General features: G+C 51.3%; 1 protein-coding gene across 2 annotated transcripts in view; it reads left to right on the top strand.

The window, feature by feature from the left end:
• ERAP1 (endoplasmic reticulum aminopeptidase 1) overlaps positions 1-27,067 on the top strand; it is a 530,688-nt gene that overhangs the window by 145,990 nt on the left and 357,631 nt on the right. For both annotated transcript variants that reach the window (XM_078675432.1, XM_078675433.1), the window contains exon 4: positions 13,053-13,187. In XM_078675432.1, the coding sequence (XP_078531558.1) occupies positions 13,053-13,187 (135 nt within the window). The remainder of the gene's footprint in view (positions 1-13,052; positions 13,188-27,067) is intronic.

Raw genomic sequence — 27,067 nt, 5'->3', positions numbered from 1 at the left:
CTGCAAGGGTCACTTCCTAACCTAATAGCACCATCACCCTCCCCCAACAACCCCGTGAATGCTTTTATAGCTCCTACATGACTTCCTCCCCTACTCACAGTCACCTCACCTCACCTCAATATCCCGTGGAGGGCCCGAGGCCCCTGATGCTCTGTACATTGCTAGAGGCACGCAGGTGAAAAGCGGGCACGTGTGCGTCACAAAGAACTAGCCGAAGCAATCAGGGAGGAGGAGGCGGTGTTACCTCGAAAAACGATGGTTCGTTCTCTATTTTTATCACTGTATCAGACCATGGAAATAGTGAAAAAAGAAGATTCTGGGTTGAGATGGAAATAAACATGTGGACGGCGTTGACTCACCTGTGAAAATCACCTTTAGGAGTTTTTCATTGGCACGGAAATGAAACCTTAAGTACACATGTCCTGCTTTTTAAATATCATGCAGTTGGCGCTTCGATTATTTAGGACCTACCTGTTGATTGACTTATATGTATTAAAAAGGAAGGTGTAGGTCTGGCAAAATGTTTATTTTGCCAGGTTGAAATTGAAGTTTAAAAATGTATTACAGGCTGCAGTGGCAGGTCTTGTTTTACATTTTTATTTTAGTGGGTCTCACATTAACTGCTACAGCCCACTAGTAGCATTTTTTAATTTCTGTAGTAGGGGATCTCTGTGTATAGTCGTAATCTAGTGAATAGTCCCGCCCATGTGCGTGGACCCCGGAGCAATCAAAAATAATCTCTTAAATCTTCAAAAAATGCAGAACTGCACAGACACTTAAGAGAGAATTAAAGACAGATAATGCAGCCTATATCCACAGGCTACACTGTCCAGTACTTCAACTAGAAATTCCACCAAAAACCCACAAACAGCACAGCCTGTCCAGTTTTCTCCACAGAGAAAAACTTTCCTTTACCAGCAAAAGCCTCTGGAATGATAGAGGGGAAGGAGTGGACAGACAAGCCCCATAGGTTGCCATTATGTGGCTCAGAACAGGATACTGTGCCTTTAAGAGAACTTTCCAGAACTCTCTCAGTATCCCAGAATGCACAGCAGGTCCCTTTTACTTTCAGTTCTTTTTTCCGGCTCCTGCTAGCAGGACCCTGGAGCATTGAGCTCTCCCTTTTAAGGGTTTATTTAGAGATGTTTTCACTTTTCAAGTGTTTGAGTGCTTTCATTTGAAGTACTTTGGTGTTTTCTTCCTTGTGTGTGTTTTTGAGCATTCTTTTATTTGTCAAAATGCCTGCTTTGTTTGACAAATGCCCAGAGTGCTCGAGGAAGAAGAAACAAGTCGGACCCACACGAGGTGTGCATCGTCTGCCTTCCCTCATCTCATGTCTCGGAGAAGTGTGACATTTGCCAGACCTTCGCCACCAGGACCCTGAGAGAGAGAATGAAGATCAGGCTCCAAGGCCTGGAAGATAGAAGACTGAAGGTACAAGGTGGGTCTGGGCATACTCCATCTGCCCATGCTGAGGCCTCTGGGGGCTCCCCAGGAGCAGGAAGACCAGCAAACATCCCCGTTTTCCACCGGCGTCGATAGCATCGACGACGGCGTCGAGAGGGATGACAGCAATCTGTTCCCCGTCTCCCCATGGCTCTGGGTCGAAGCGGTGTCGACGTTCGACGTCGAGGGGACTGACTAGGCCGCCGTCGAGATCGCCGTTGCCGAAGTCATCGTCGTCGTCGAGTCATCGACGTGGAGAGAGTTTGGCCCGGCGTCTGCGCTCGCCGTCGGCGAGGAAGAGGTCGGCGTCAAGGAGGACGTGGAAGACTCGCAGGCGTTCGACGTCGAGGAGATGCTCGGCGTCCAGAAGGCGTTCGCCGTCGACGAGAAGGCGTTCGACGTCAAGGAGGAGACGTTCGACATCGAGAGGACGACGGTTGCCGTCGAGGAGGAGGTGTTCGATGTCCAGGCGAGACTCAACGTCGAGACGACGGCGCCGGTCGACGTCGAGACGGCGTTCGTCGACGTCGAGACGACATTCTTCGCGCCAAAGAAGCGCAGAAGGAGTACTGGCGCCAGGAGTCCCGCTGGGGCGCGCCGGCGATGTTCGCCGATAGGAGACACTGTTTCTCCATCGCCTCCGCCTAAGAAGAAGAGTGAGACACTGGGCTCGGTGTACTCCGAGGTATATACACCTCCTAAGCCGAGGACGCCTTCCCCTCCTCCTCCCTTGCCCAAGGAACCTCCACCGCGGACTCCCACTCCGCCTCCACCACCGCCTCCTCCTCATTCTCATCCTCTGCTTCTGCCTTATGGACCACCTATGGCTCCGCCGAGAACAGCTTCACTACCACGGTACCCGACGCCGCCTAAGGGGACTCCTCAGCCGAGGCACCCGGTCAGGCCGCAGTCACCTGCTCCTTTGAGACCTGTGGAGCGTCCGAAGCCGAGAAGATCGCGCTCTCGCTCCGGCCGGAGGGAGAGATCGCGGAGTCGTCACCGGTCATCGACGATATCACGGCGAGGCCACAGGAGGCGCAGATCAAGATCCCGCACGGACTCTTCTGGGACCAGGGACTACTCGCCAACTTTGTCCGAATCCCCTGGGACGAGGGTGTCGCCAGTAGACGACATCGTCTCATTCCAAGATGTTCTGCTGAGGGGTGCGGCTAAGTTGGGCATCACGGTGACGGTGCCTACGCCCACGACGTCCGTGATTTTTGAGACGCTTCATAAAAAGCACCTGTCTCAACCGTTGCTGCCTCTAGTACCTGGATTGGTAGAGCCCGCCATGGAGTTGTGTCTCACTCCAGCGGTGACGAAGGCGGCTCCCTCCAGGCTCCTCAAGAAGTACCGGCCGCCGGATTCTGACCCAGCTTTTCTCAGGATGGATCCGACACCAGACTCGGTCATAGTGACGGCGACTAGGAAGCAGCATGCCACCACCCCGTCGTCTACAGTACCTCCTGATAAGGAGAGCCGCTGGTTAGACTCGGCAGGCAGGAAGGTCTGTGGGATGGCGTCTACTGCTGTGAAGGCTGCAAGTGCCGCGGCTTTGCTAGGGCGATACGATCGAGCCCTATGGGAGTCCCTCCAGCAATTCGCTGACCTCCTTCCTCGAGAGAAGAAAGAGGACTTTCAGGAGATTCTGAACGAGGGGATGTTGGTGTCAAACCAACTCATCAGCGCGGCTGCTGATGTGTCTCTTCCGGCGGCGCATGGGTACTGCCATGGTGTCAACCAACGGCGCCACGCTTGGCTTCGCCTTACATCTCTCAAGCCAGAGGCTCAACAACAGGTGGCCAACCTGCCTTTCTCGGGGGAACCATGTTTGGCAAGCATGCGGACGACAAGATGGCCCGCATGAAAGCGGAGGCCGAGACCCTGACGGCTGTCGGGTTTGGGAAGTCCAAGGAGAAGAAGACCTACCGCCCGTTCCAGAGACGGTTCATGGCGCAAGGCAGAGGGCGAGGGCAGGCTTAGAGACAGCAGCAACAGCAGCAGCAGTTCCGGAGGCCCTTCCAGAAGCGCCAGAAGGGCAGAGGCAGCCAGCAGTCCGCAGCGGCGAACAAAGGCCCGGCTGGGTCTAGGCCCTGAGCGGTTACTTCCCGTGCATCCGTTACCCACTCCGGTGGGGGGAAGCGTTCCATTTTTTCTGGCAGAGTGGAGAAAAATTACTCAGGACGAGTGGGTGCTGAGTATTGTTTGCAATGGATACAGTCTTCGGTTCACCAGCCCGCCTCCAGCAATTTCACTGGTCAGGTCGCAGTTCCAGCTGCGCGAGCTCCAGGCGGAGGCCGATACCCTGTTAAGGAAAAGGGCGATAGAAGTCGTACCTCTGTCTCAAAGGGGAAGAGGTCTGTACTCACGGTTCTTTTTGGTTCGCAAAAAGGACAAGAACGAGTTCAGGCCCATTCTGGATTTGCGACAAGCAAACAAGTGGATTCGCAGAGAGAAATTTCGCATGCTGTCGTTGCATCAGATTTATCCTCGACTGCAACAGGGAGACTGGCTATGTGCTATAGACCTACAGGATGCGTACTTCCATGTGCCCATTGCACACAAACACGGGAAGTTCCTGCTATTCCAAGTCGGCGCCAATCATTAACAGTACACAGTACTGCCATTCGGGCTGAAGCCTGCGCCCAGGACATTCTCGAAGTGCATGGCAGTGGTAGCTGCACACCTGAGGAAGAACAAGGTGTTTGTCTACCCGTACCTGGATGATTGGTTGATCAAGGCCTCCTCCTTTTCGGAAGCTCAAGCGCACTTCCGGAAGGCGTGCGTTCTCTTGAACAAGCTGGGGTTGCATATCAACATGTCCAAGTCTGTCTTGACTCCGGTACAGTGCATACAGTACTTGGGAGCCTCCATCAATACGCTGTCAGCAAGCGTGTCTCCTTCGGAGGAGAGACGATTATCACTCCTTCGGAAGGCTCAGGCTCTTATGACCGCTCCATCTACAACAGTGAGGACGGTGTCTTCTCTACTGGGGTCGATGGCCTTTTGCATCTTCCTCAAGCCACACGCACCGCTGCACATGAGACCATTGCAGGAGTGCTTGTAGGATCAGTGGGATCAGAGGAAAGGGTCTTGGGACGACAAGATACGACTGTCTCTGCATGCTCTTCAGTCTCTGAAGTGGTGGTGTTCAGCGGAGAATCTCCTCAGGGGGGGTTCCCTTCCACAAGGACATTCCCACACAGACTATCGTGACTGATGCGTCTCTCCACGACTGGGGGGCGCACTCCGGAGACTAACAGATACAAGGAATGTGGTCCCCGACGGAGTCCACATATCACATCAATTTCTTAGAACTCAGAGCTGTTCACTTCGCACTGAAGGTCTTTCATCCGTCCTTCCAGAACAACTCTCTGCTTGTACAGACGGACAATACGACCACGATGTATTACCTCAGAAAGCTGGGGGGCTCGAGATCACGCACTCTGTCACAGGAGGCGCAGGCGATCTGGCGCCGGCTTCTAGCCAGAGGACTGACGATAACTGCTACCCATCTACCAGGTGTGCAGAATGTTCAGGCGGACGCACTGAGCAGACTGATTCAGGAAAACCACAAATGGGTCATAAACGACGAAGTACTAGGAGAAGTCTTCGCAAGGTGGGGGACTCCAGACGTAGATCTGTTCGCCACCGCTGAAAACAGCAAATGCCGAGACTTCGCCTCCAGGTACTACCAGCAGGGGACGCAGGGGAATGCGCTATGGATCAACTGGTCGAACAGCTTTCTGTACGCTTTTCCACCCATTCCCCTGATTCCGGCGGTGCTCATCAAGCTGTCCCAGTCCAGGGCGCGGATGATCCTGATTGCCCCGGAATGGCCCAGGCAGTGGTGGTTCACGGACCTGCTTCACCGGTCTCTCCTTCCTCACATACGGCTGCCGTGCCGGCCGGACCTTCTCACGAAGTTCAGGGGGCAGATGGTGCACCCCAACCTTTCGCGGCATGGCTCCTGAGATAGTGCAATATGGCCATTTGAATCTACCAGAAGATTGTATGGACATACTGAAGGAGGCTAAGCGGCCTTCAACTAGGACTTCCTATGCTTACAAGTGGAAGAGATTCTGCATCTGGTGCAAGTCCAAGAACTATGATCCAACGACATGTAAGGAAGATGTCATCCTTCCGTATCTTCTACATTTGGCGCAGTCTGGCCTTAATTTTCATTCCATTAAGGTTCATCTCGCTGCGCTGACTGCCTACAGGAAACGCCCTTCTCAGACTTCCTTCTTCCAGATCCCTGTCATCAAGGACTTTTTGGAAGGCTTGAAGAAAGTTTTCCCTCCTGTCCGGCTTCCTTCGCCTTCATGGGAATTGAATGTGGTGCTGTCCAGATTGATGAAGGAGCCTTTTGAACCTATTCATAAGGCTTCATTGCAGCACCTGTCCTGGAAGGCGGCGTTCCTCGTGGCCATCACATCGGCCCGCAGGGTGAGTGAGATTCAGGCGTTATGTTGCCATGAACCTTATACTGTATTTCATGCTGCTAAGGTTGTTATGCGTACTCACCCTAAATTTCTTCCAATGGTTATCTCTGATTTCCATGTTAACCAGACCATAACTTTACCTACGTTTTTTCAGAATCCTTCATCTCCAGCAGAAAGGTCTCTGCATTCCCTGGATGTTAGGAGGGTGTTGAAATTTTATCTGGATAAAACCAAAGATATTCGTAGGTCAGACCAATTGTTTATTAATTATGGATCAGTCAGGACCAGTCTTGCTACCTCAAAACAATCTATCTCGAGGTGGATTGTGTCCTGTATACAATTGTGTTACCAGAAGGCTAATAAGACCTTAGGGGGTAAACCTAAGGCTCATTCCACCAGGGGCAAAGCTGCTCGACTGCTTTGCTACGTAATGTTCCAATTGCAAAAATCTGCAAGGCGGCCACTTGGAAGTCGGTCCATACCTTTGCTAAGCATTACTGTCTGGACACTGATGACCGGACAGACGCTCAAGTTGGGCTTGCTTCGCTGCGAAATCTGTTCCCACAGTAGTGGTGTTATTTCTCTTCTCTCCACCGCCACTTTGGTGTGGAGATGGGATTGCCATTCTATTCACTAGATTATTGACTATACACAGAGATCCCTTACTACAGAAGGAGTAATTTCTGTCCTGTAACTCCAGTTCTGTAGTAGGGGTATCTCTGTTATAGTCATAAGCGCCCGCCCTCCTCCCCGGTGGAGAAAGATATTCATGTAAGGAATGCTACAGGTCTGGCGTGTTACGCCTTCAAAAAGAACTGAAAGTCAAAGGGACCTGCTGTGCATTCTGGGATACTGAGAGAGTTCTGGAAAGTTCTCTTACAGGCACAGTATCCTGTTCTGAGCCACATAATGGCAGCCTATGGGGCTTGTCTGTCCACTCCTTGATCTCTTTCATTCCAGAAGCTTTTGCTGGTAAAGGAACGTTTTTCTCTGTGGAGAAAACTGGACAGGCTGTGCTGTTTGTGGGTTTTTGGTGGAATTTCTAGTTGAAGTACTGGACAGTGTAGCCTGTGGATATAGGGTGCATTATCTGTCTTTAAATTCTCTCTTAAGTGTCTGTGCAGTTCTGCATTTTTTGACGATTTAAGAGATTATTTTTTATTGCTCCGGGGTCCATGCACATGGGCGGGACTTTTCACTAGATTATGACTATAACAGAGATACCCCTACTACAGAACTGGAGTTACAGGACAGAAACTACTCCTTACAGGTCCTGAATCCAAGTAATGCCATTGAATAAGGACTTATAAGTAAATTAAATCTAACAATCAGGTGTAGGCCAATTTAACCATTTTATCTTTTCAGGGGAGAGTACAAGCAGTTTACAACTCCGCAGACACAGCCAGGTCCAACAGCAGTTTGGCTCTTCCCAAAACGATTCTGCAGTGAGCAGACAACACCATTTACCATTACCAAAAGAGTTGGAAGAGACAGGCAAAGCCACATTAGGAGCTATGTCACTAACCTGCACTCAACTATGCCTAAAGGCTAAGTTAACAGCCTCAGACACAATGGATGAAGCGTTGCTCGACTTGCTTAAGTTTTCTAAAGCAAGTAGCACTCACTTGACTGAACATGGTACTTATTACTGTTTCAGCCTTTTTCCTGCAAGCGTGATAGCAAAACACATGCCACATATGCCGCTCTGTATTCATACACTTTTTACTCATCCATACAGCGGCATCTTTAGCCTACATGTCTCCCTCTCACTCCTTCCACTTCATCACACACCAAAGCGCAAAAACATTATAGAAGCACAACCCTCATGCATGGCATAAAACCGCTACTTATAGGTCACATGAAATACAAGCAATCTTCCATCAAAACACTTCACTGTAGAGAGCACTCAAGCAGTGTAGTGTGTTACTCATCGACAAATGGGCCTTCAAGCCTCATCAGCAGCATGGAGCACTGTATAAATGCAGCTACCATACAGTACAATTACCACATTACCAGGGAAGCAGAAATGGGGTGCAAGTGGTAACCAGGGTCACTTGAAGCGTGCGCAGCTAGGAACATATTCATATGACAGGTTGAACAAATTAAGCAGCAAGCAAAGGCACACTAGACAGTATGGAAAGTCAAATTATATGGTATATTAAGAGATTAAAGGCAAATTGTGGAGAGCATTCTGTGGTATTATTATCTAGCTACTTTCTCATTTTAATTGGCATAGAAACAAATTAGCTCCCAATGGCAATAAAAATAAATCTATATTTTATGTGAAATAAATATATGCGCTTTCACAGGTTTCATACAAAATGTTATTTGCCATCAGTTATAGTTTGTTTAGCATGGAAGCATAGGAACGTCATTGTGTAAACTCTGTTCTTTCTACCACCCAGTTAAAAGATTGTGTAAAACATATAATTCGCACTTTGTAGAAGATAAGCTACATGCACACACTTCTAGTAATAAAAAAAGCGGGCCTAAATTGTGTTCTCAAATGTGCCCTCTGATGTCTGTTTAAACTTTGTTCGCATAAAAGGCGTCTAGAAGCATCTCTTTCCCTAAGAAGCAGTCCTGCAGAAAGTTAGGTACATTTCATATTTATGTACGTCACACTACGAGGCACTTTAAGGCCCATAACAGGGAGGAGCGGATGTAGTATAACGGCATGAGCCGCCGACTTTGAAGCTGGGGAAACGACTTCAAATTTTGGCGTGGGCTCCACATCCTGTGATTCTGGGTAAATCACTTAATCTCCCCATGGCAAAAAAAAATTAATGTGTCCTTGTGTAACGCAACTGCTGCTCATGTAAAGGCTTCCATTACTTCCACCTACCATAAAATGATGACGTCTTAAACATTCCGGCTGTGCCGCTTCTAAATGGGGCTGATCAAGGAAAGCAAATGTTTTTGTTAACATCTACAAATGTTACGGCTCTAGCGGATTATGTGGCAAGTGCAGCATATTATCTTTTTTAATGGAAAAAGTTGTGGTAGCAGGTTAATAATATTCCTGTACACCTGGCGATAACATATTGTGCACCTTACGCCACTTGCATGCATATATTTGTGCATTTTTAAAACGCTGACTGTCTTTTTACATTGACTTCTGTGCATTGAAATGACAAAGGAAGGGGAAACAAGCGAGCATTCCTCCACTGATGCAGACTTTAGCCCTCTTGGCAGTCTGGGGATGACTTTCCAAACAGCTTTGAGGTGTCAGTCGCATACCAGAGTTTGTTGGGCTTGTGACGTGTTATTGGTAGTGCGCGCTGTCACATCTCTCATTTTGTCATTATTAGGCCTTATTAATTGGGCTCCAGGTGTCGATCCGACGCTGTTGTTTCTGAGAACGAGACGTGTCTGAGCCATGTTAGAGTTTTGTGCGTTTTTTTAAGTAGTGGTGTGTTCTTCAGTGTTCCAAACTGTTACCTTTCTGTGTGCCTTAGAGGTTGGAATCCCAAGTAGCTTTCCCTCTTTCTCTAAAGCTGCCTCCTCTTGTAAAGCTGCAGTTATCTCCCTCATTCTTGTGGTAACATGCACAGCTTCCTCCCTGTGGTTAGTTTCTCAGAATTACGACAAGTACTGACCTAGGAAACGCCGTAAAGAAAGTTCCTAAAGAAAGTGAAAGCGCGCTGAAGTGCCGTGCCCGCACAGCAAACGCGTGCACATCTCTTGTCCGGGCACTTGAAGGAGTTGAATCAAGCGCGCGGTGGGAGAGGAGACGCCATGCACGTGCACATGGCCTGTCCTTGCGCGCACATGGTTTGTCTCCCTTCCTAACCCAAGTCGACAACAATAGTCTCGCCAAGGCGAAGCACCGCATGCGCTGTGTTCGCTAGGCGTGACCTAAAAAGGCTCTCAAACATGTGCAATTTCATGTCTTTTTTCAACTCAGTATTGGAAGTAGTTACCAGCTGCTCAGTGGGAGGGAGTTTGACGTTCTCAGAAACCAACCGTAGAAACACTGTGCCAGGGTAAACTTAAAAACTCCCAAAATAAGGTACAGGCAGCGGCGGTGGTCTATTACAGAATAAAAAATAGCAGTCGATGATTGAAGATGGTTACTGGAATTGAATTTATAGTGCTGTGATTTCTGATCATGTTCTGGTGGCTTTTCTTTATGCCTATGTATATATGCATGAAAGCCCTGATAATGCATCTGATAAATCTCTCCCTCTCACAATCCATACTCCTGTATTTTCCTGTATTAGATATAGAAGCAGCATTTGGTTTGTTTGTACGCACACAAAAATGAATATACCATCAGAAACGTGTATATACAGAAAGATGTATTCATGTATATAGTATATATGTATGTATGTATTTGGTATTTCTATAGCTCAAACCTAACCAAAATGGAGTGCTGTACATGGTCAAAGACAAACATAAAGTCAACGATGATCAGAGAGATAGATGGGTTGTGGATCGGTAATCCATTATGATGTAGTGTTTTTATTTTTTAAGTGAGCCTCCTAATGTTTCCTAATTGGAGCAGCTTTCGGCGATCCTGATGTGTGCAGGAATATTGGTCCAGATGATAGGTGCATAGATGGAAAAGACCTGCCGCAATTCTTTTCTTTTTTCACTTGTCCTGTCTGGAGGTGTGCCTAAAACCACCAGAGGTGGTGGGTTGTCAGCTAGATAAATGATGTTACTGTTGTGATGCCTTTGGAAATGAGGCATCTTCTTTGTATGGTGGGGCGGGCCGGTGAGGCGAGTCAAAGAAGTTCCATATGGCTCTCGGGGTGGGGGATCATATTTCTTCAGGCCCTGGATGAGATATTGGGGAGAGGGGTTGGCCTAACGGCTAAGGCGCTCGACCTCGGACCTGGGGATCTGGGTTCGAGTCTCGGTAACGACGCCAAAAACCCCCTGTGATTCTGGGCAAATCACGTAATCTCCCCGTGCCTAAAATGAAAGTGTGTCCTCATGTAACGTAACTGGTGCTATGTAAAGCGCTCTGATAACTGATTCGGTTCGGTTCTAGTTCGCGCTATATAAAACTCTGCAAAAAAAATAAATATATGCAGCATTGTTGTAGAATGCCCATGAAGGCAGCTACATCGGGGTTTGGAGTTCATTGGTGTTATCCAGGTGCAAGAGCATGAGAGCTTGAACAGCATTTCTAAGGTCACTTTCTAGAAGAAACTGTTTCACTTTCTTTACAAGAGAGAGCTGGTACCAAGCCGTATTTGTGTTTTTGGCAGTGCTTTCCTTGACGGTGGTGTCCAGGGTGAATCCAATGGACTTGGCATTTGGTGAAAGTTGGGGTTCCAATCCGTCATGGTTCATGTTTTGAGCCAGATTTGTATTGTATCTTGTTGGTTATTGGAAAATAACAAGAATTCGGTTTTTGATTGATTGAGCACCTGCTGGACATCCAGATCTGGATAATGTGCAAGCAGTGTTTGAGGAACTGGATGTCTAAAGCAGAGGAGACTTTCATGTACATTTGTGGAACATTGGCATATTTGTGAATCTTGATGCTGTTATCTGTGAATGAAGCACCAAGCGGCTCCCTGTAAAGGTTTAAGATTAGAAGAGACAGTATGGAACCCTGGGGAACTTCACCGTTGATAAGGATCTTTTGAGACCTGAAGGTGCCCATGAAGATGTTCGTTGGAAAGGTAGGAAGCACCAGTGAAGGACATTGCCAATGAATCTCTTTTGAGAATCTAGGGGGTGTATTGAGTGTGGGATGTTCGACTGTCAAAGGCAGCTGAAAGGTCGAGCAACATCAGGAGGCAGGAGTCATGTTCATCTGTGGTCAGGAAGGCATTGCCTATGATGTGTAATGTAACGATGTCCGTACTGCCGGATGATCTGTAGACATACTGGTGGTCATTCAGGAGATGGTTAGCATTTATGTGATCTTGGAGTTGAACACAGACTGCTTTTGTTCAAAGATTTTGCTGCTGAATGGTAGGTGAAAGATAGGCCGGTGGTAGGTGAAGTCAGCAGAGTCTTTAGTAGGTTTCTTTAGGAGTTGGTGGATCTGTCCAATCTTGAGAGCTTCTAGGAATATGCCTTGATTGAGGGAGGCATTAACAGTTGTAAGTGGGAGCAAGAGAGCATCCCCAAAGAGATCTTTGATGAAGTATGATGGTAAGAAATATTCAGTAGAACTGACTTTGATGGAGTTGAGTATGTCGACAACATCTGAGAGAGAGAAAAGGCTTTGAAGTTTGACCAGTGCAGGATTCAATGGGTGGGTGTAAGAGATGAATCAGGCTTGGTAGCATTGATGTTTTGTCTGATCTCCTTTTTTTTTTTTGCTGAAGAGGTTTATGGTATTGTACTTCTCAGTGGAGTGTGAGATAGGTGAATCTCGCAGGGGGTTGTTGCAGTGATTGATTGTCTTTAACACCGTTCTGCTTCTGTTGGTGGCTTTATTAATGGTGTTGGTATAGTACTGTGCTTTGGCTAATATGATGACCTGTCTGCATGTTGCTCAGAGGGACTTAATTATCAAGAGGTCCTCGAGGATTCTGTTTTGCTTTCATTTTCTTTCCTTCTATTGTTGGATCGTTTATTGTCAGCAAGGGGTTTTTGAGTACCAAGGTGCTGAAGGCTTTGGCTTACACTTGCATCTTGTCATCGTGTAATTGAAGTGTGGATATTCACATAGCTTTCCAAAATTGTTGGTTACTTATAAGAGGGTTGGCTTTAGGGATGGATCTGATACGATCAGAAATAAGTTCAAGCATTAGGTTGTCCATGGAGAAGTCATTAAAGGATCTGAAGTTTTGATCTTCTGTCTTGTGTTGACCTACCTTCTACAATAACTGCATTAAAAAGAGTAAAGGCTGCATCAGGTTATAGCATACGATTCATAGGACAAATAGGTCATAATTTCAAGTCTATATGTTATTACTGCAGTGCTAACAGTTCAAATGACATGGCCATCCTTGTGACAGTTATCTAATTATCCACAGAATGCAAGTTAGAGGCAACTATTCTTGATAACTATTGAGTGAAGGCTGCCTTCCTCTGATGAATTATCGTTATAATAAAATAACCTTTGAATATATATATATAAAAGTTGTTAAATCTGATGAAAACTAAGATATGGCAAATGTCACCACCATTGGTGTTTATAAAGCCCACTCTATGCCTCTGTTTACAGTTAAAATATGCTCTTTTTTGTAGGTGAAGTCTGTATATATAACTGATTCACTCATTGAAGAGCATTTCGAAGTTAGTGTGAAAATGAGCACTTATCTTGTGGCCTTCATTGTTTCGGATTTTAAATCAGTCAGCAATATGACAAGGCGTGGAGTTAAGGTAAGTCTGATTTTATCTTTTGTTATGTAGGAATTGGCTTTATATTGTGGCTGGCTGGAGAAAAACTGTCATTCATTTATAAGGTATTGTTGTGTAATGATGACCATAGCAAGAGTAATTATCGGATTCATTTACTTAAGGGGATCACAGATTGAATGGCTAATTTAATTTCACTTTAAACCCAGATAATCAAAACGATTCATCTGATGATATCCTGATTTACATCTTAGACTAACAACAATTATACCTGTTTTTAGGGTTTGCCCTCTTTCGAGAAATATTGTATGCAACAAGGTGATTGGAGCTTACCATTTATTGGATTCATTGTCACTCCTATTTGCTGCCTCCTAATTGGCCAGTGTGTGCCGGCTTCACTTTCTCTTTCATCCTTGCAGATGTTCACCCCAGAAAACTTTCTTTTTGGGCTGTTACATTTTTCCATACCACAAAGTATCTGGTGCTGTGGCTTAAGAGGAAACTGTTCTTCTCTACATTTATTTTCCATCATGAGTTTCATAAGTATGATTGTACTTAAATGTCCCAGACCTAGTTAGTTCATGTATATCTCTATACTTGCAAACTCTTGTCCTATGGGATAGTTTTGGTTGTGTACACTGACTGGAAAATACACTTAAGGTTAACTGTGAAAGTATATATAAGAAAGCATCAAAACTAAAATCTCATTTTAGTACATCAACTCAAACTATTTTCTAATGTCATGAGCTACAGGTCAGGTTGCTTCATAGGTAATCTGGTTTGGCTTATGCATAAGATATTTTAGGATATTTGAATGTTTTTGAGTTACATTTTGAGTATTCTCTATTTTCACAAAATCATCAAGTAGATTTGGTCAATGGACAGCCAAGCACAGCTAGCTTGTCTACTTTTTACCTGCTTCATGATTCTGGACTGTTGGTAGTCTCCAGCTATCTGTTGTACTAAGACTATTCCGTGTCTGTCACATGACTTGTTTAATTTAATCGCCATTTTTTCCCTTAAATCCCTACTGCTTGGTGGCTTCAAGTATTTTCCCCTTGTAAGTATGTCATTCTGCCTATGGCTTTCATTTTGTTTGACAATTCATTATTCAGGTTTATCTCAGAAAGAAAGACAATATAAAGGACATGGTACATCATACAGTGCAACACTGCAGCAGACCACTAATAGCAGTACATATGTGGGCACGATAGGAACATAACCGGGATACAGACTAGCAAGGACACATCGGCTTGTAGCATGCAACAGCAGGTGGGCTTGCCAGGGATAGGGGGTGGGGGAGAGTGAAAGTGAAACCCAGATTCCTAAGGTGGGGAAAGGGGGAGGAAGAGGCAGATAAGAAAAGAATTGAGAAAGGAAAGGACAGGGAAGAGCAAAGAAGTGGAAGAGGAAAATGGGAGAGGGCGGGATCTGGCCTTGAAAACCCAGCCAGCCCTTTAGATGCAGGCATCTGACAGCCGGCACCAGCCGCTTATCGCCCATTGTCCTACAAAGAGGGTGCCCAGACCTAGAAGAAGGTCCCCGCGTTGTCCTGTAGGTTGTATATTACTTGTTCATATGAGCCCATCTGATAGATAGCCGAGAGACATTCTTCATGCGTGTGGGGGGGGTGGGTTGGAGGGTATATGCGCCAGTGTCGAAGGACGCAGCTCGTCACCGTTACAATCATCCTGTCTAGCTGCCGGCCCTCATTCCTAGATAGTGCAGCAGAATCCACAAGGTCATGCAGCAAGAACAGGGTTCGGGCCAGAGGTACAGAGACCTCAGAGTTGCACTCAACATGGCTTGACTGCCTCTCAGAAGTATCGGACAGTGGGACAATCACAGAAATGTGGACCAGGTCTTAGCGTTCACCGTCGCAATGCCAACAGGTAGAATGGGGCAGCAATACCGCCACCCGCAGTTTTGCCAGGGTCCAATGCCATTAATTAAGTGTCTTGAAAAGACAACATTTCAGTTGTGCTTCTCTGGTCCCGTACCTCCAGCAATTAAGACCAATTCTCCTGCTCGTACTCCAGCTGTAGGCAAGTTTGCCACTTGACACAGACTGTCCTTCAGGGATGAGGAATATAGGTGATGTGCCATGTTACTGTAGAAGCTGGACATCACCCCTTGAGAGCTACTCCACATACTGAGGTAGGAGACCTTTTTGGAAGGCTGGAGGTAGCTGGACAGAATGCTCAGACGGCGGACGAAGCAGTGTCAAAACTTAAAGTAATGCCACGATTGATGAGGCCTGAGGCCATACTCCTCACGTTGCGCCGCAAAGGTTTTAAGGGTGCCTAGGGCAAGCACTTGGTGTAGGGTGTAGATTTCCACAGTGCGCCACACACTCCAATTAAGCACCTTGACACTCATACGAAGGCCAGTATTGCCCCACAAGAGCAAATATTCCTGCACGAGAGCGTCCACTGAGAAGAGGCGGTGCCTCGACCGCGATTTGTCCATCGGCTGGAGCACAGGGTTTGTTGCACCAGGGTCCGAGGCTTCATACCGACAGAGGGGGTAATGCCCCCCAAGGACACTCCAGGATGATACTCACACAATGGAGGATTGGGACTCTCGGAGAGCATGTGGGCAAGCTGCGCCAAATTCGGTGCCAAGGCGTAGTGCCTAAACAAGGATAGACCCAGCCCCCCACATGACTGGTGAGCCATAAGCCTGCTGCTGGCTACCCGGACTACGATGACCCCCGGAGAAAGATCTGATGCCCCTGTCCACCGTACATAAGAGCGAGAGACGTACAGGCATGGGGAGCATACCCAGAACATAGGTGAATCTTGGCAGGGTCGCCATTACGACCACCTACGTCCTGCCCCATAACTAGAGGCTGAGAAGGGACCACTTATCATAGTCCAGGTTAATGCATGTTAGGTACTCAAGACGGGAGGCCTTCCACTGGAAGAGGTAGGCAGACATGGCCGCATGGGTGGTCACTTGAGACTTGAGACTTCAGCAAGTTTTTGCTCTTATCCCAGTTTATCTGGTATCCCAAGAAGGGTGCAAAATCACAAGTGATGTCCAATAGGGCCGGGATCATGTGAAGAAGGTCCAAAAGATAACCAGGATTTCATCTGCATAAAAATATAATGCTGAGGTCCCTATGAGGGTTGGTATGCCTGTTATCTGGGGTGTTTGGTGGAGGGAGGTATCTAAGGGTTCCATGATGAGAAGGAAAAGGAGGGGCAACTGCAGGCACCCCTGCTTTGTCCCTCAGTCGACCGGAAAGGGGTCTGAGAGGAACCTGCTGCAACTGATTTGAGCAGTGGTGAATCATAAAGCCACCGGACCATAGCTACGAAATCCTCACTGAGGCCAAACCTCCAGAATGTCAGAAAGATGTACCCCCATTCTATCCTGTCAAACTATAATGCGTGGGCCAGGGTACGGAAGTAGTTGCGGGAGTAACGCCGGGGGGAAATACCTACCTGCGAGTGGTGCATCAATGTCTGGATCACTGCTCCGAGAGGCGAGTTGCCAGGACCTTTGCCATTATCCTATTGTCCCCATTGATCAGTCATATGGACTGAATGCTGCCACAAAGGAGTGAGTCCTTTTCAGGCTTGGGGAGGACCACAATCAAAGTCTTATTTGAGATAGAGCCGAAGGATCCTGTGTGTTCCGCCTCTCGGAAGGCCTCATAGAGGGAATCCACCACCTTCTTGCCCACCAATTTGTAAAACTCGGCCAGGAAGCCATCCTTCCCCAGGGCTTTGCGGTACGGGAGGTTGCAGATGGCCTCTTCTATCTCTGCCTTGGTGATTTCCCCTCGAAGGAGGCGCCTGTTCAACTCGTTGAGGCAGGGGCGACGTATACCATCAAAAAAGGCCTCCAAGCAAGCAGGGTTTGCTGCTACTTCCCGAGTGTACAGGGCCTCGTAGAAGGCCTCAAACTCATTAGCGATATCTTCTGGCCGTCTTAGGGATATCGTCTCCAGCAGACCTGATGGCTGGGATAGCCAACGCTGCTTTATGCTAATGCAGGGTCCTTGCCAGCAGCCTCTCTGCCTTCTCTTTTTTGTTGTTCCAGCACTTCATCTGCTGCAGCTCATACTCAGCCTTAGATGCATAAGGTGCATTAAGGTCCATGTGGGCCTTCTCCAGGTGACACTAGAGAGGGATCCACATTATAGAGGCTAGTGAGTGATGAAATGTCGTCTTCCAAGGCTCGTGGCTGTGTTTCTCTCTATTTGTTGACGAGGCAGCATCTCTCATTAATTGGCCTGGATGGTCACCTTGGTGGCCGTCCATAGGGAGTACTTTGTAATGTTTGAAATAAACATGGACCCAATAGTCTAACTGTACGATCATAAATTCCTGGATAGAGCAGAGCAGAAGGCATTGAGTATCCAGGTCTGACACACTCAGGGACAGTACATCTAGGAAGACAGGTAAATATCACGCTAAGGACCAGCATAGAGAAAAGGTAGCATTTTTCACCAATTACACAGCACATGGTGGTAGAATTTTCAAGGCTTTTAGGGACCATTGGCACCTACTGTTAGAGGTTCCCACACTATGCCCCATCATCTATGACAATCCTTCACTGGTATATAGGAGGGGACGCACGTTGAGGAGATCCTTATGTCCTACCTACATCACGACTCAGAAAGCAACCTCTAGCACATGGTTGCCACAGACCCCCCAAGGCTTCTTTACATGCAGCAACTGCAACATTTGCTGCTTGGGCCAGAAAAAGAGGAAAGATTTTTGTTACAACTCAAGATCATTAATTTCAACACGCAGTACATGGTTTACATTCTTGAATGCCCATGTAGTATGATATACGTGGGCAGCACTGTGCGCAATTTGAAAATAAGAATACTAGAACACCGGCGGGCTCTCATCAACGGTGATTACAGTTATCACATGACTGAGCACTATCGCACCACAATGCAGGTGAGGTCACGTTTACCTTTTGTGGTATAGACTATATCCCACCGAAAAACCGGTGGGGGGGGGGGAATAGAGAACTGACACAAGGCCAGACAGAGAGCAAATGGATTTGCAGATTAGAGTCGGTCAGCAAAGGGTACAACACCGACCATGAGTTTCTCTATTTTCTGACATAAAAACTCTGACTGAGACACTGCACCTTGTCTCTGAGCCCGTGGTCATCGCGATTCTTACCCCCACCCAGGCCTACCCATATGGCACCGGGTTTGGGCTCTCATACTGACTAATCGTTATGGATTCACGGGGCTGGATTTGGGGTTTCACGCGATTCTAACACCGGACACTGATCTAGGCCCTCTCATTTCGGGCTGCGTGACTTGCTCTTACATAGTAGGTTAACAGTCATCCTCCCCCCAGTAAGCGAATCAACACCCAACCCCCCTCGTTTTTCCCAACGGACCTCTGTGATGCACTGCCCGATTCACGGGCCCTCCTAACGTTTCTAGATTCCCTTCAACCACCTCCTGTCAGACATGCTTAGCATCCTGTAAGCGTGCACACCTGGGCATACCAAGTCAAATGGACTAAGCCCTAACATTTTCTCTTCACATTTCTCTCCTTGCACAGCTTGTTGGGCGCAGAAAGCTGTTTTACTGTATGCAGCATTCCTAGTAGTTTTCATCTGGCCCAGTCACCAGGGCCCGGTGTGACTGTTCACGTCCTACTACTGCAGTCCATATATATTTTTAATTTTACTTTTATTTTAAATGTTCTTCATTTATCACACATTCATTCAATACTATTATTGTTTCACATGTAAAGGCCCGACACGCAACACTCCCTCCTTTTTTCCTCTCACTAGACCCGCTGGGACCTAGGACCCACAGGCATTTGTTCAAGTCTTTTCACGGGATCTATCAGCATCCTAGTTGCCATGACCACAAACATGCCATGGATCCATCGGCATGTGCTGACTCTCACTATAGTCAGATATGCTGGATGATTAGCGGATACATCAGGTTTTCCGCGAGCCACTCCATGTCCCCGCCAGTCTTTCTTCTTCCCTCTTCCATTCTCTTGCCTTCCAGCGATTTCTGGGCTTATATAGCAAGCGTTTCAGGCAGTCATCACATCCCACACTGGTGACCCAGGAAGGAAAGGTCTATACATGCAACACTTCAGGTATTTTTGTGTTCCGTTCTTTCATGCACAAGCCGCTGGAAGCTTCTGGAGTGCTGTTATTGTTTATCCATTTTTCTATCTTCACAGCCAGGAAAGGGACAACTGCCATTTATTTTGTTTTTGAATAACTAAGTTTTGTCTCTGTCTTTATTGACAGCTCACTCTTCGCAGAGCACGCAGCGACAGGGGCTCCCAATCCCCATAGCACCCAGTAACTAGACCCCACAGGCGTGTCATACACATCCCCCAACAACAAACGAAGCATCACTAGAGTCTGTTGCATGTGCTCAATCCATTGTGTTGCACAACATTAGAGAGCGGCATCTCAAAGAACGGAGATTCAGTCATTTTATTGCCGTTCCTATGGCAGGAGCACTTTCTTTCTCCGACTTTTCGCATATGCTCGACGGCCTGGGAGGAGATGGGTGTGACATTAGGAACACAAATTTGGGCAGCGCCCACGCGCATAAACACCAGGGCCTTTTAAACTATTTAAGACTTTTATATCCTGCCATTCGGGTACCGCTTATGCACGGTACGGCCACGGTCTGTTCTAGTGGACACCGTGTGTATAGTAGGGATGGAGCGCTCCGCCAGCGTAGCTGAAAAAGCCAGCCACCCCTGCTCCCCATCCCGGTCCCTGCTTCTGAAAGCAGACAGGCCTAGGAGAGTCTCCCCGGGCCCCAGTGGACCCCCATCCCTATCGCCCGGATCCTCGACTGGCTTGCCGGACGGGGAGCTCCCGGGGCCCGCCAGATGGAGCACGTGCCCCAGGCCTGGTCCCAGCTTCCAAACCCTAGCCAGGCCGTAGAGAGCCTCCCCGGGCCCTAGTGGGCACCCTTCCCCAGCGCCCGGACCCTCAGCTGGGCTCCCGCACCACGGGTCCCGCTGGATGGAGTATGAGCCCCGGGCCCGGTCCCAGCTTCCGAACCCTAGCCAGGCTGGGCAGAGCTTTCCCGGGCCCCTGCGGACAACCGTTACCAGCGCCCGGACCCTCGACTGGCTTCCAGGACGGGGTCTCCCACACCCTGGGACGAAGCACAAGCCCCGGGCCCAGTCCCAGCTTCTGAACCCAAGCGAGGCTGGGGAGAGCCTCCCCGGGCCCCGGTGGACCCCCGTCACCAGCGCCCGGACCCTCGGCTGGCTTCTAGGATGGGGGCTCCCGCAGCCCGGGACCCTGGGACGAAGCACGACCCCCTGGCCAGGTCCCAGCTTCCGAACCCTAGCCAGGCCGGGGAGAGCCTCCCCGGACCCCAGTGGACCCCCGTCACCAGCACCCGGACCCTCGGCTGGCTTGCAGGATTGGGGGCTCCCGCACGCTGTGACGCAGCACGAGCCCCAGGCCTGGTCTCAGCTTCCGAGCCCTAGCCAGGCTGCGGAGAGCCTCCCTGGGCCCCGGTGGACCCCCCCGGGTCCCCAGCACCCGCACCCTCGACCAGAACCATGGAGGGTTAAGCCCAGTCCACATCCTCTCCCCGACGGCGTGCCCGTGGAGCCCATTTTATCCCGGGAGGTCAGCGCTCGTCGGCATTTCTAAGCTCTAGAATTACCACAGTTATCCAAGTAACAGATGGAGCGATCAAAGGAACCATAACTGATTTAATGTGCCATTCGCAGTTTCACTGTACCGGCCGTGTGTACTTACACATGCATGGCTTAATCTTTGAGACAAGCATATGCTACTGGCAGGATCAACCAGGTAGCCGCACCTGACGACGAGGACCCGACCGGACACCTTCACGCGCCCCTCCATCTCTCGGGAGCCTGTCAGGGGAAGGAGCCTGCCCGCCTGCGCGGGAGGGCCCCAGGAGGGGTGCGGAGAGGCGCAGTCGCATGGGCACCGGCAGGCCCAGCCGTCTCCCCCGGGAGGGAGAGGCGGGCAGAGGTGCAGCCTGAGAGAGATGGAGGGGTGCCGGAGCCTGGCGGCGGCGGCGGCACCCCTCGCAACGGTCGTTCCGAGCTGCTGTGGAAATGTGCTGGGCAGAGAGGGGTGACGGTGTGGCGCGCGGGGCCAGCAGACCTGCTGGGCAGCAGCATCCGAGGGCCTGGTGCCACCCGACCCCTCCTACTCGGGTAAGACCACTGGGGGGGCATAAGCTGCCGGGGCCGCTCGGCCTTCGCTCTGCTGGGTTTAAAGGGGCCTCCAGCCCCGCGGCAGGCCCTCGAGTCGGACAGTCCATGCGGGGTGGAAGCTCTTTGCTTGAAACAACAGCCAAGGCTGGCCAAGCAGTCCATTCCTAAACGGACCAAGAGTGCCCAATCGATCAGAGAGTACGGCTGGGGCATCCCCTCGCAGGCCGCCATGCGCAGGGGGGGGGATGCAGGCTTAGCATTCCCTGCCTGCCTGCTCCCAGGGCAAGCAGACTCAGAGAAAAAGGACCATCGGGAAGGGGCCGAGAGGCAGGTGCGGGCCCCGGTACCGCCTTCCCCGTCTCAGCATCGCTGGACCTCACGGAGGTCTGACTGAGGAAAAAACCTCGGAGAAAAAGGACCATCGGGAAGGGGCTGAGAGGTAGGTGCGTACCTGGGCCCCCCGGCTGGCAGGCGCGGGTGCTGCCTTCCCCCGTCTCAGCATCTCTGGACCTCACGGAGGTCTGCCTGAGCAAACTCTGAGAAAAAGGTCCATTGGCAAGGGGCTGAGAGGCAGGTGCGTACCTGGGCCCCTGGCTCCAGGGAAGCTCGGCCATCTGGTCACCCCTTAGGAAAGCATTGGGTGCGACCAGATGGCCGAGGGGATCGGGACGTCCAGATGGTCGAGGGGAAAGGTGCGACCAGATGGCCGGGCACGAAAGGGAAGCCATCTGGTCACTCTGTGCCCCAAAGAAAGAGTGAGCGGGTGCCTGGGCATGGGGGACCGGAAGCCCATGGAGGCTGCGAGAGGGACCTGACGGGCCCGCGGACACCTTGACAAGCTGGGGAGGCCTGCACGGGACCGACAGATCCCTGTCCTGGGCCCTTGGTGGAGGAGCAGGCCGTGTGACGGGGCCCAGGGCCGAAGCACCCGACCCGGGGCCCGGCGGGCCCCTGGACCCAAACAGGGCTCCCAAGCCTGGAGGCACAGGGGACACCTCCCCAGGCCCTCCTGACCCCATCCCGGGCACCCTGCCACGTGGTAAGACCAAGGACAGACCTCGGGGTGGGAAGGCCGCCCTCCCCGGGCCCCAGCCAGAGCTCCTGAACCCAGCTAAGCAAGAGGAGGCTGCCCGGGCACAACGGAACCCGTCCTGGGCCTTTGGCAGTGCGGCAGGCTGGGGGACAGGGCCCAAGACCGGAGCACCCGACCCAGGGCCCGACCAAGCCCCTGGCCAGGCCCAGAGGCGCAGGGGAAGCCTCCCTGGGCCTGCCGTACACCATCCCAGGCACCTTGCCACACGGCAGGACCGAGGACGGAGCCCGGGGTGGGGAGGTAACTCTCCCCGGGCCCTCAGGGGACCCGGATGGAGCTCCTGAACCCAGCCAAGCAAGGGGAGGCTCCCCGGGCACAGCGGAACCCTGTCCTGGGCTTTTGGCAGTGCGGTAGGCTGTGGGAAGGGGCCAGGGCCGGAGTACCGACCCGGGGCCTGGCGGGGCCCCTGGACCCAGCCGGGCAGGGGAAGCCTCCCCGGGCCCGACAGACAACATCCCGGGCACCCTGCCACGCGGCAGGACGGAGTTTGGGGTGGGGAGGCCGCCCTCCCCGGGCACCTGGACCTAGCCCAACAGGGGGAGGCTCCCCGGGCCTGCCGGACACCATCCAGGGCAGCATGCCACATGGCAGGCCCCTGGATGGGCCCAGGGCTGGGGCGGCAACCTGGTCCGTCCAGCTGCCGGCTGAGGACCGCTAGGCCAAGAGGTGTCCCAGAGTACCCTAGTAATCGGGAGGAAGGTTACCCCCCTTTCTGGTAACCTGTACACTCCACAAGACAGAGAGGACCCTAGGCACGGACGCGCCCGACCTCCTGGAGCCCTGGCTGGGATCGGGGAGGCAAATGAGCCCTCATCGGGACTTCCAGGGCGGCCCGGCCATCTGGTCGTCCCATTGGAAAGCATTGCGTGCGGCCAGATGGCCGTGGGGAAAGGTATGACCAGATGGCCGGGACCGAAAGGTCTCCCATCTGCCTGCCCTGAGCCGTGCCTTTCCGGTAGGGCTGCTGCCTGCCCACTCAGGACTCGTGGGTTCTGCTTCCTGGGGGCTCGGAGACCCCGTCTGGGCCTTAGGCACAGGGAGGACCACCGGAGCTCTTGGGCCAGGACACCTGGGGGAGGACTGCCCAGGACCTATGCAGCCCGTCCCGGCCACTATGCCACTCCGCGGGCTGGATGAGGGAGCCCCGGGCGCCTGAGAGGTGTTGCCTGGGCATAACCCATCTGGTCCCCGGCAGGGGACTACCAGCCCGGGAGGGGTGTCCGGGCATACCCATTCCCCTAGTAATCTGGAGGAAGGCTATCCCTCTTTCTGGGAAACTGTGCGTGCCGAGTGATGGAGGGGACCCAGGGTGCGAACGTGCCCGACCTGCTTGAGCCCTGGCTGGGATCCGGGAGGCAAAAGAGCCCTCATCTGGACTTCCAGGGCAGCCCGGCCATCTGGTCGCCCCATTGAACAAGCATTGCGTGCGACCAGATGGCCCAGAGGACCGGTGCGACCAGATGGCCGGGACGGAATGGACTCCTCTCTGCCTGCCCGCCCTGAGGCCAGCCTTCCCGGTAGGGCTCCCGCCTGCCCTGGCAGAGCTCGGAGCTCGGCTTCCCGGGGGCTCGGGGAACCCTGCTGGGCCTCAGACACGGGAAGAACCACCGGAGCTCTGGGGCCCAGACATCCGGGAAAGGACTGCCCAGGACCCATGGAGCCCGGGAGGGGTATCCGGGCATACCCTTGCCCCATGTAATCTGGAGGAAGGCTACCCCTCTTTCTGGGAACCTGTGCGCGCCGAGTATCAGACGGGATCCAGGGCATGAACATGCCAGACCTCCTGGAGCCCTGGCTGGGATCCGGGAGGCAAATAAGCCCTTGTCGGGACTTCCAGGGCAGCCCGGCCATCTGGTCACCCCATTGGAAAGTATTGCGTGCGACCAGTTGGCCGAGGGGACAGGTCCGACCAGATGGCCGGGACCGAACGGACTCCCTTCTGCCTGCCCCGAGCCCAGCCTTCCCAGTAGGGCTCCCGCCTGCCCTAGCAGGGCTCGGGGACTCCGCTTCCTGGGGCCTCAGAGACCCCGGCTGGGCATCAGGCATGGGGAGGACCACCGGAGCTCTCGGGCCTGGACGCGCTGGGGAGGACTGCCCAGGACCCATGGAGCCCATCCCGGGCACTTTGCCACACCGCGGGCCGGAGGAGGGAGCCCTGGGCGCCTGGGAGGTGTTGCCCAGGCATAGCCCATCTGGTCCCCGGCAGGGAACCGGCAGCCCGGAAGGGGTGTCCGGGCATACCCTTGCCCCTAATAATCCGGAGGAAGGCTACCCCTCTTTCTGGGAACCCGTGTGCGTGCCAAGTGACGGAGGGGACCCAGGGTGCGAATGTGCCCGACCTCCTGCAGCCCTGGCTGGGATCCGGAAGGCAAATGAACCCTCATCAGGACTTCCAGGCTGGCCCGGCCATCTCGCCGCCCCATTGGAAAGCATTGAGTGCGACAGATGGCCGAGGGGAGAGATGCGACCAGATGGCCGGGACCTAAATAATGCCAATCTGCCTTACCCAAGCCTTCGTTGGAGGGCTCCCGCCTGCCCTTGCAGGGCTCTGGTGCTCCACAGCTTGCGGGGCTGCAGGGCTCGGGTGCTGCAGGGCTCCGGGGCTGCAGGGCTCAGGGGGGGAGGGCTCTGAACCCCCATGGCATGGGAAGGCCCGCAGGCGCTCCTGGGGCCCAGCCGGCCGGGGTAGGCCTGCCTGGGACCATGGAGCCTTGCAGGTCTCCGGGGCTTTGCACCAGGGACCCTTGTCCCGGGCAGCTGGACACTTGGCAGGCCGCAGGACGGGGGCTCCCAAACCCCGGTCCCTGCTTCTCAACCCAGCCAGGCCGGAGAGATCGGGGAGCCTGCCCAGGCATGAGAGACACCTGTCCCGGGCTCACGGACCCTTAGGACGTGCGCTCCTTTTCTACACATTTTTTTCAAAATTCTGCGTAGTGGTGCTTCGCCAACTACGCCCAGCCCTAGTGTATAGCTCACGTTTCACTCTCTACCTGACAAGGTAGCTTTCATTCACTGCACATTATTTCTCTGCCCTTTTCAGGATCACGGATCCAGGCCCTTAACTATTAGGCCACAGCAGGACGCAAGAATTTGCACCTGCTTAATACGCATGTTTTTTAGATGACTACAAAGGCAATAGTACCGCATGCTCTTCATCCCACATTTTGGAACCCTGGGGGAACAAGTAACCACGGCTCCCCAGCCATTGTCAAGTCATCATTGGTACGTATAGACATCCCCTAACTAATTAACAGTTTTGCCTTACTGGTATTATATATTTTGGCTCAAGGCCGCTCCCTTTTTGAAATATTCAGTTTTTAAATATTCTGCACTTAGGATTCGGATTGACCCACGCCACCCCTGTTTTCATGCTACTCTGAGTTTTGAATGTTTCACCACAGTTGTCCATAGACTAATTTTAATATCTCACGCATGCACCAAATCCGCCTGATCTTGCATAAATTAGCAACTTGATTGGTTACCCATCTCATGCAGCGGAACCTTTTGCTAAGGTCCCTGTGTATCGTACCACTCCAAGCACGACTTGTTGTACTAGCAACAGGGCACCACTAATGGTACCAGTGTTTATCAATGAGCATGCTAACAAGCATTTTAGTACAGTGAAGCTTGTTGCATGCAATGCTTTCACCTTGGTACGTTGCAAGGTGGTTTTTGTCTACATTTTTGTCTACAGTTGTGTGTGGCCTTTTTCATAAGCTTTTGTTTTTGTGTTTCAATCCTTTTTGTAACATTGTGTAACACCATGTCATACTATATGTATGTGTATATTTATTGTGTAATTTTCAGCCCTGAAGAAGTTCATTCCTTAATGAAGAGCACGTGTTGGCTGCAACTCATGTTGTTTGATGACGTTTAAAATACAGGATTACTCTACATAAAGGAACTAGTCAGACTTAATTATTGAAAAGACTTTTTGGGAGTGCACCTCTCCAAGTTTGTTCATTTTCTATTCTGCTTGGCAGTTGGTACCCAACAATGGCAGGTGCAGGAGTTGCATGTGCACACCAACTCTCATCACTTTCGGATAATCACAAGAGGAGTATAGCAGGGAGGGGCGGCTATTCTGGTCCGCCGTTGCATGCTGCGTATCATGGGCCCAGAGTTGGGATTTACCTGGGGAGCAATAGCATGAGGCATTTAGACTCAATGGTTTCCGGCCCGGGAGGACAAACCTAGTTCCAGGGGGAGGAGACTCGGAGATTGGTCCAAGGTTGCGCACTCAAGGATTTGTGTGTCCTGCAAAAGGGTAACCACTGGTTGGCAGATCAAAAAGTAATCCAGGTGAGATTGAGTGCCATGCACCAGTGAAAGGAAGGTAGACTCCCGAACCGTGGGATTCGAGAATCGGCAGATGTCTACAAGAACGTGATTTGTGATGATGTCACCAGTATGGCCCTAACCGTATTGTTGCCCACATCGAGTGGGCCGGTGTGGTCCACGGCCACATCTCAGCACTGATTCCAACCTTCCAACCCCCCCTCCTCCCCCGATACGCTAGTGAGTGGAATCAATTTCAGTTAGGAGGCAGTTAAGCTGTAGGAAAAGCTGATGTTTAGTTCCCATTGGGGTTTACACTGACCCTGGGCATAGGGTCCTCCCACCGAGGCAGAGCTTGACAA

This window comes from Lissotriton helveticus, chromosome 2_1 (genome assembly GCF_964261635.1).
Source record: "Lissotriton helveticus chromosome 2_1, aLisHel1.1, whole genome shotgun sequence".
Lineage (NCBI taxonomy): Eukaryota > Metazoa > Chordata > Amphibia > Caudata > Salamandridae > Lissotriton > Lissotriton helveticus.
Note: the sequence above shows the minus strand (reverse complement) of the source record. Positions and strands in the feature narration are given on the sequence as shown.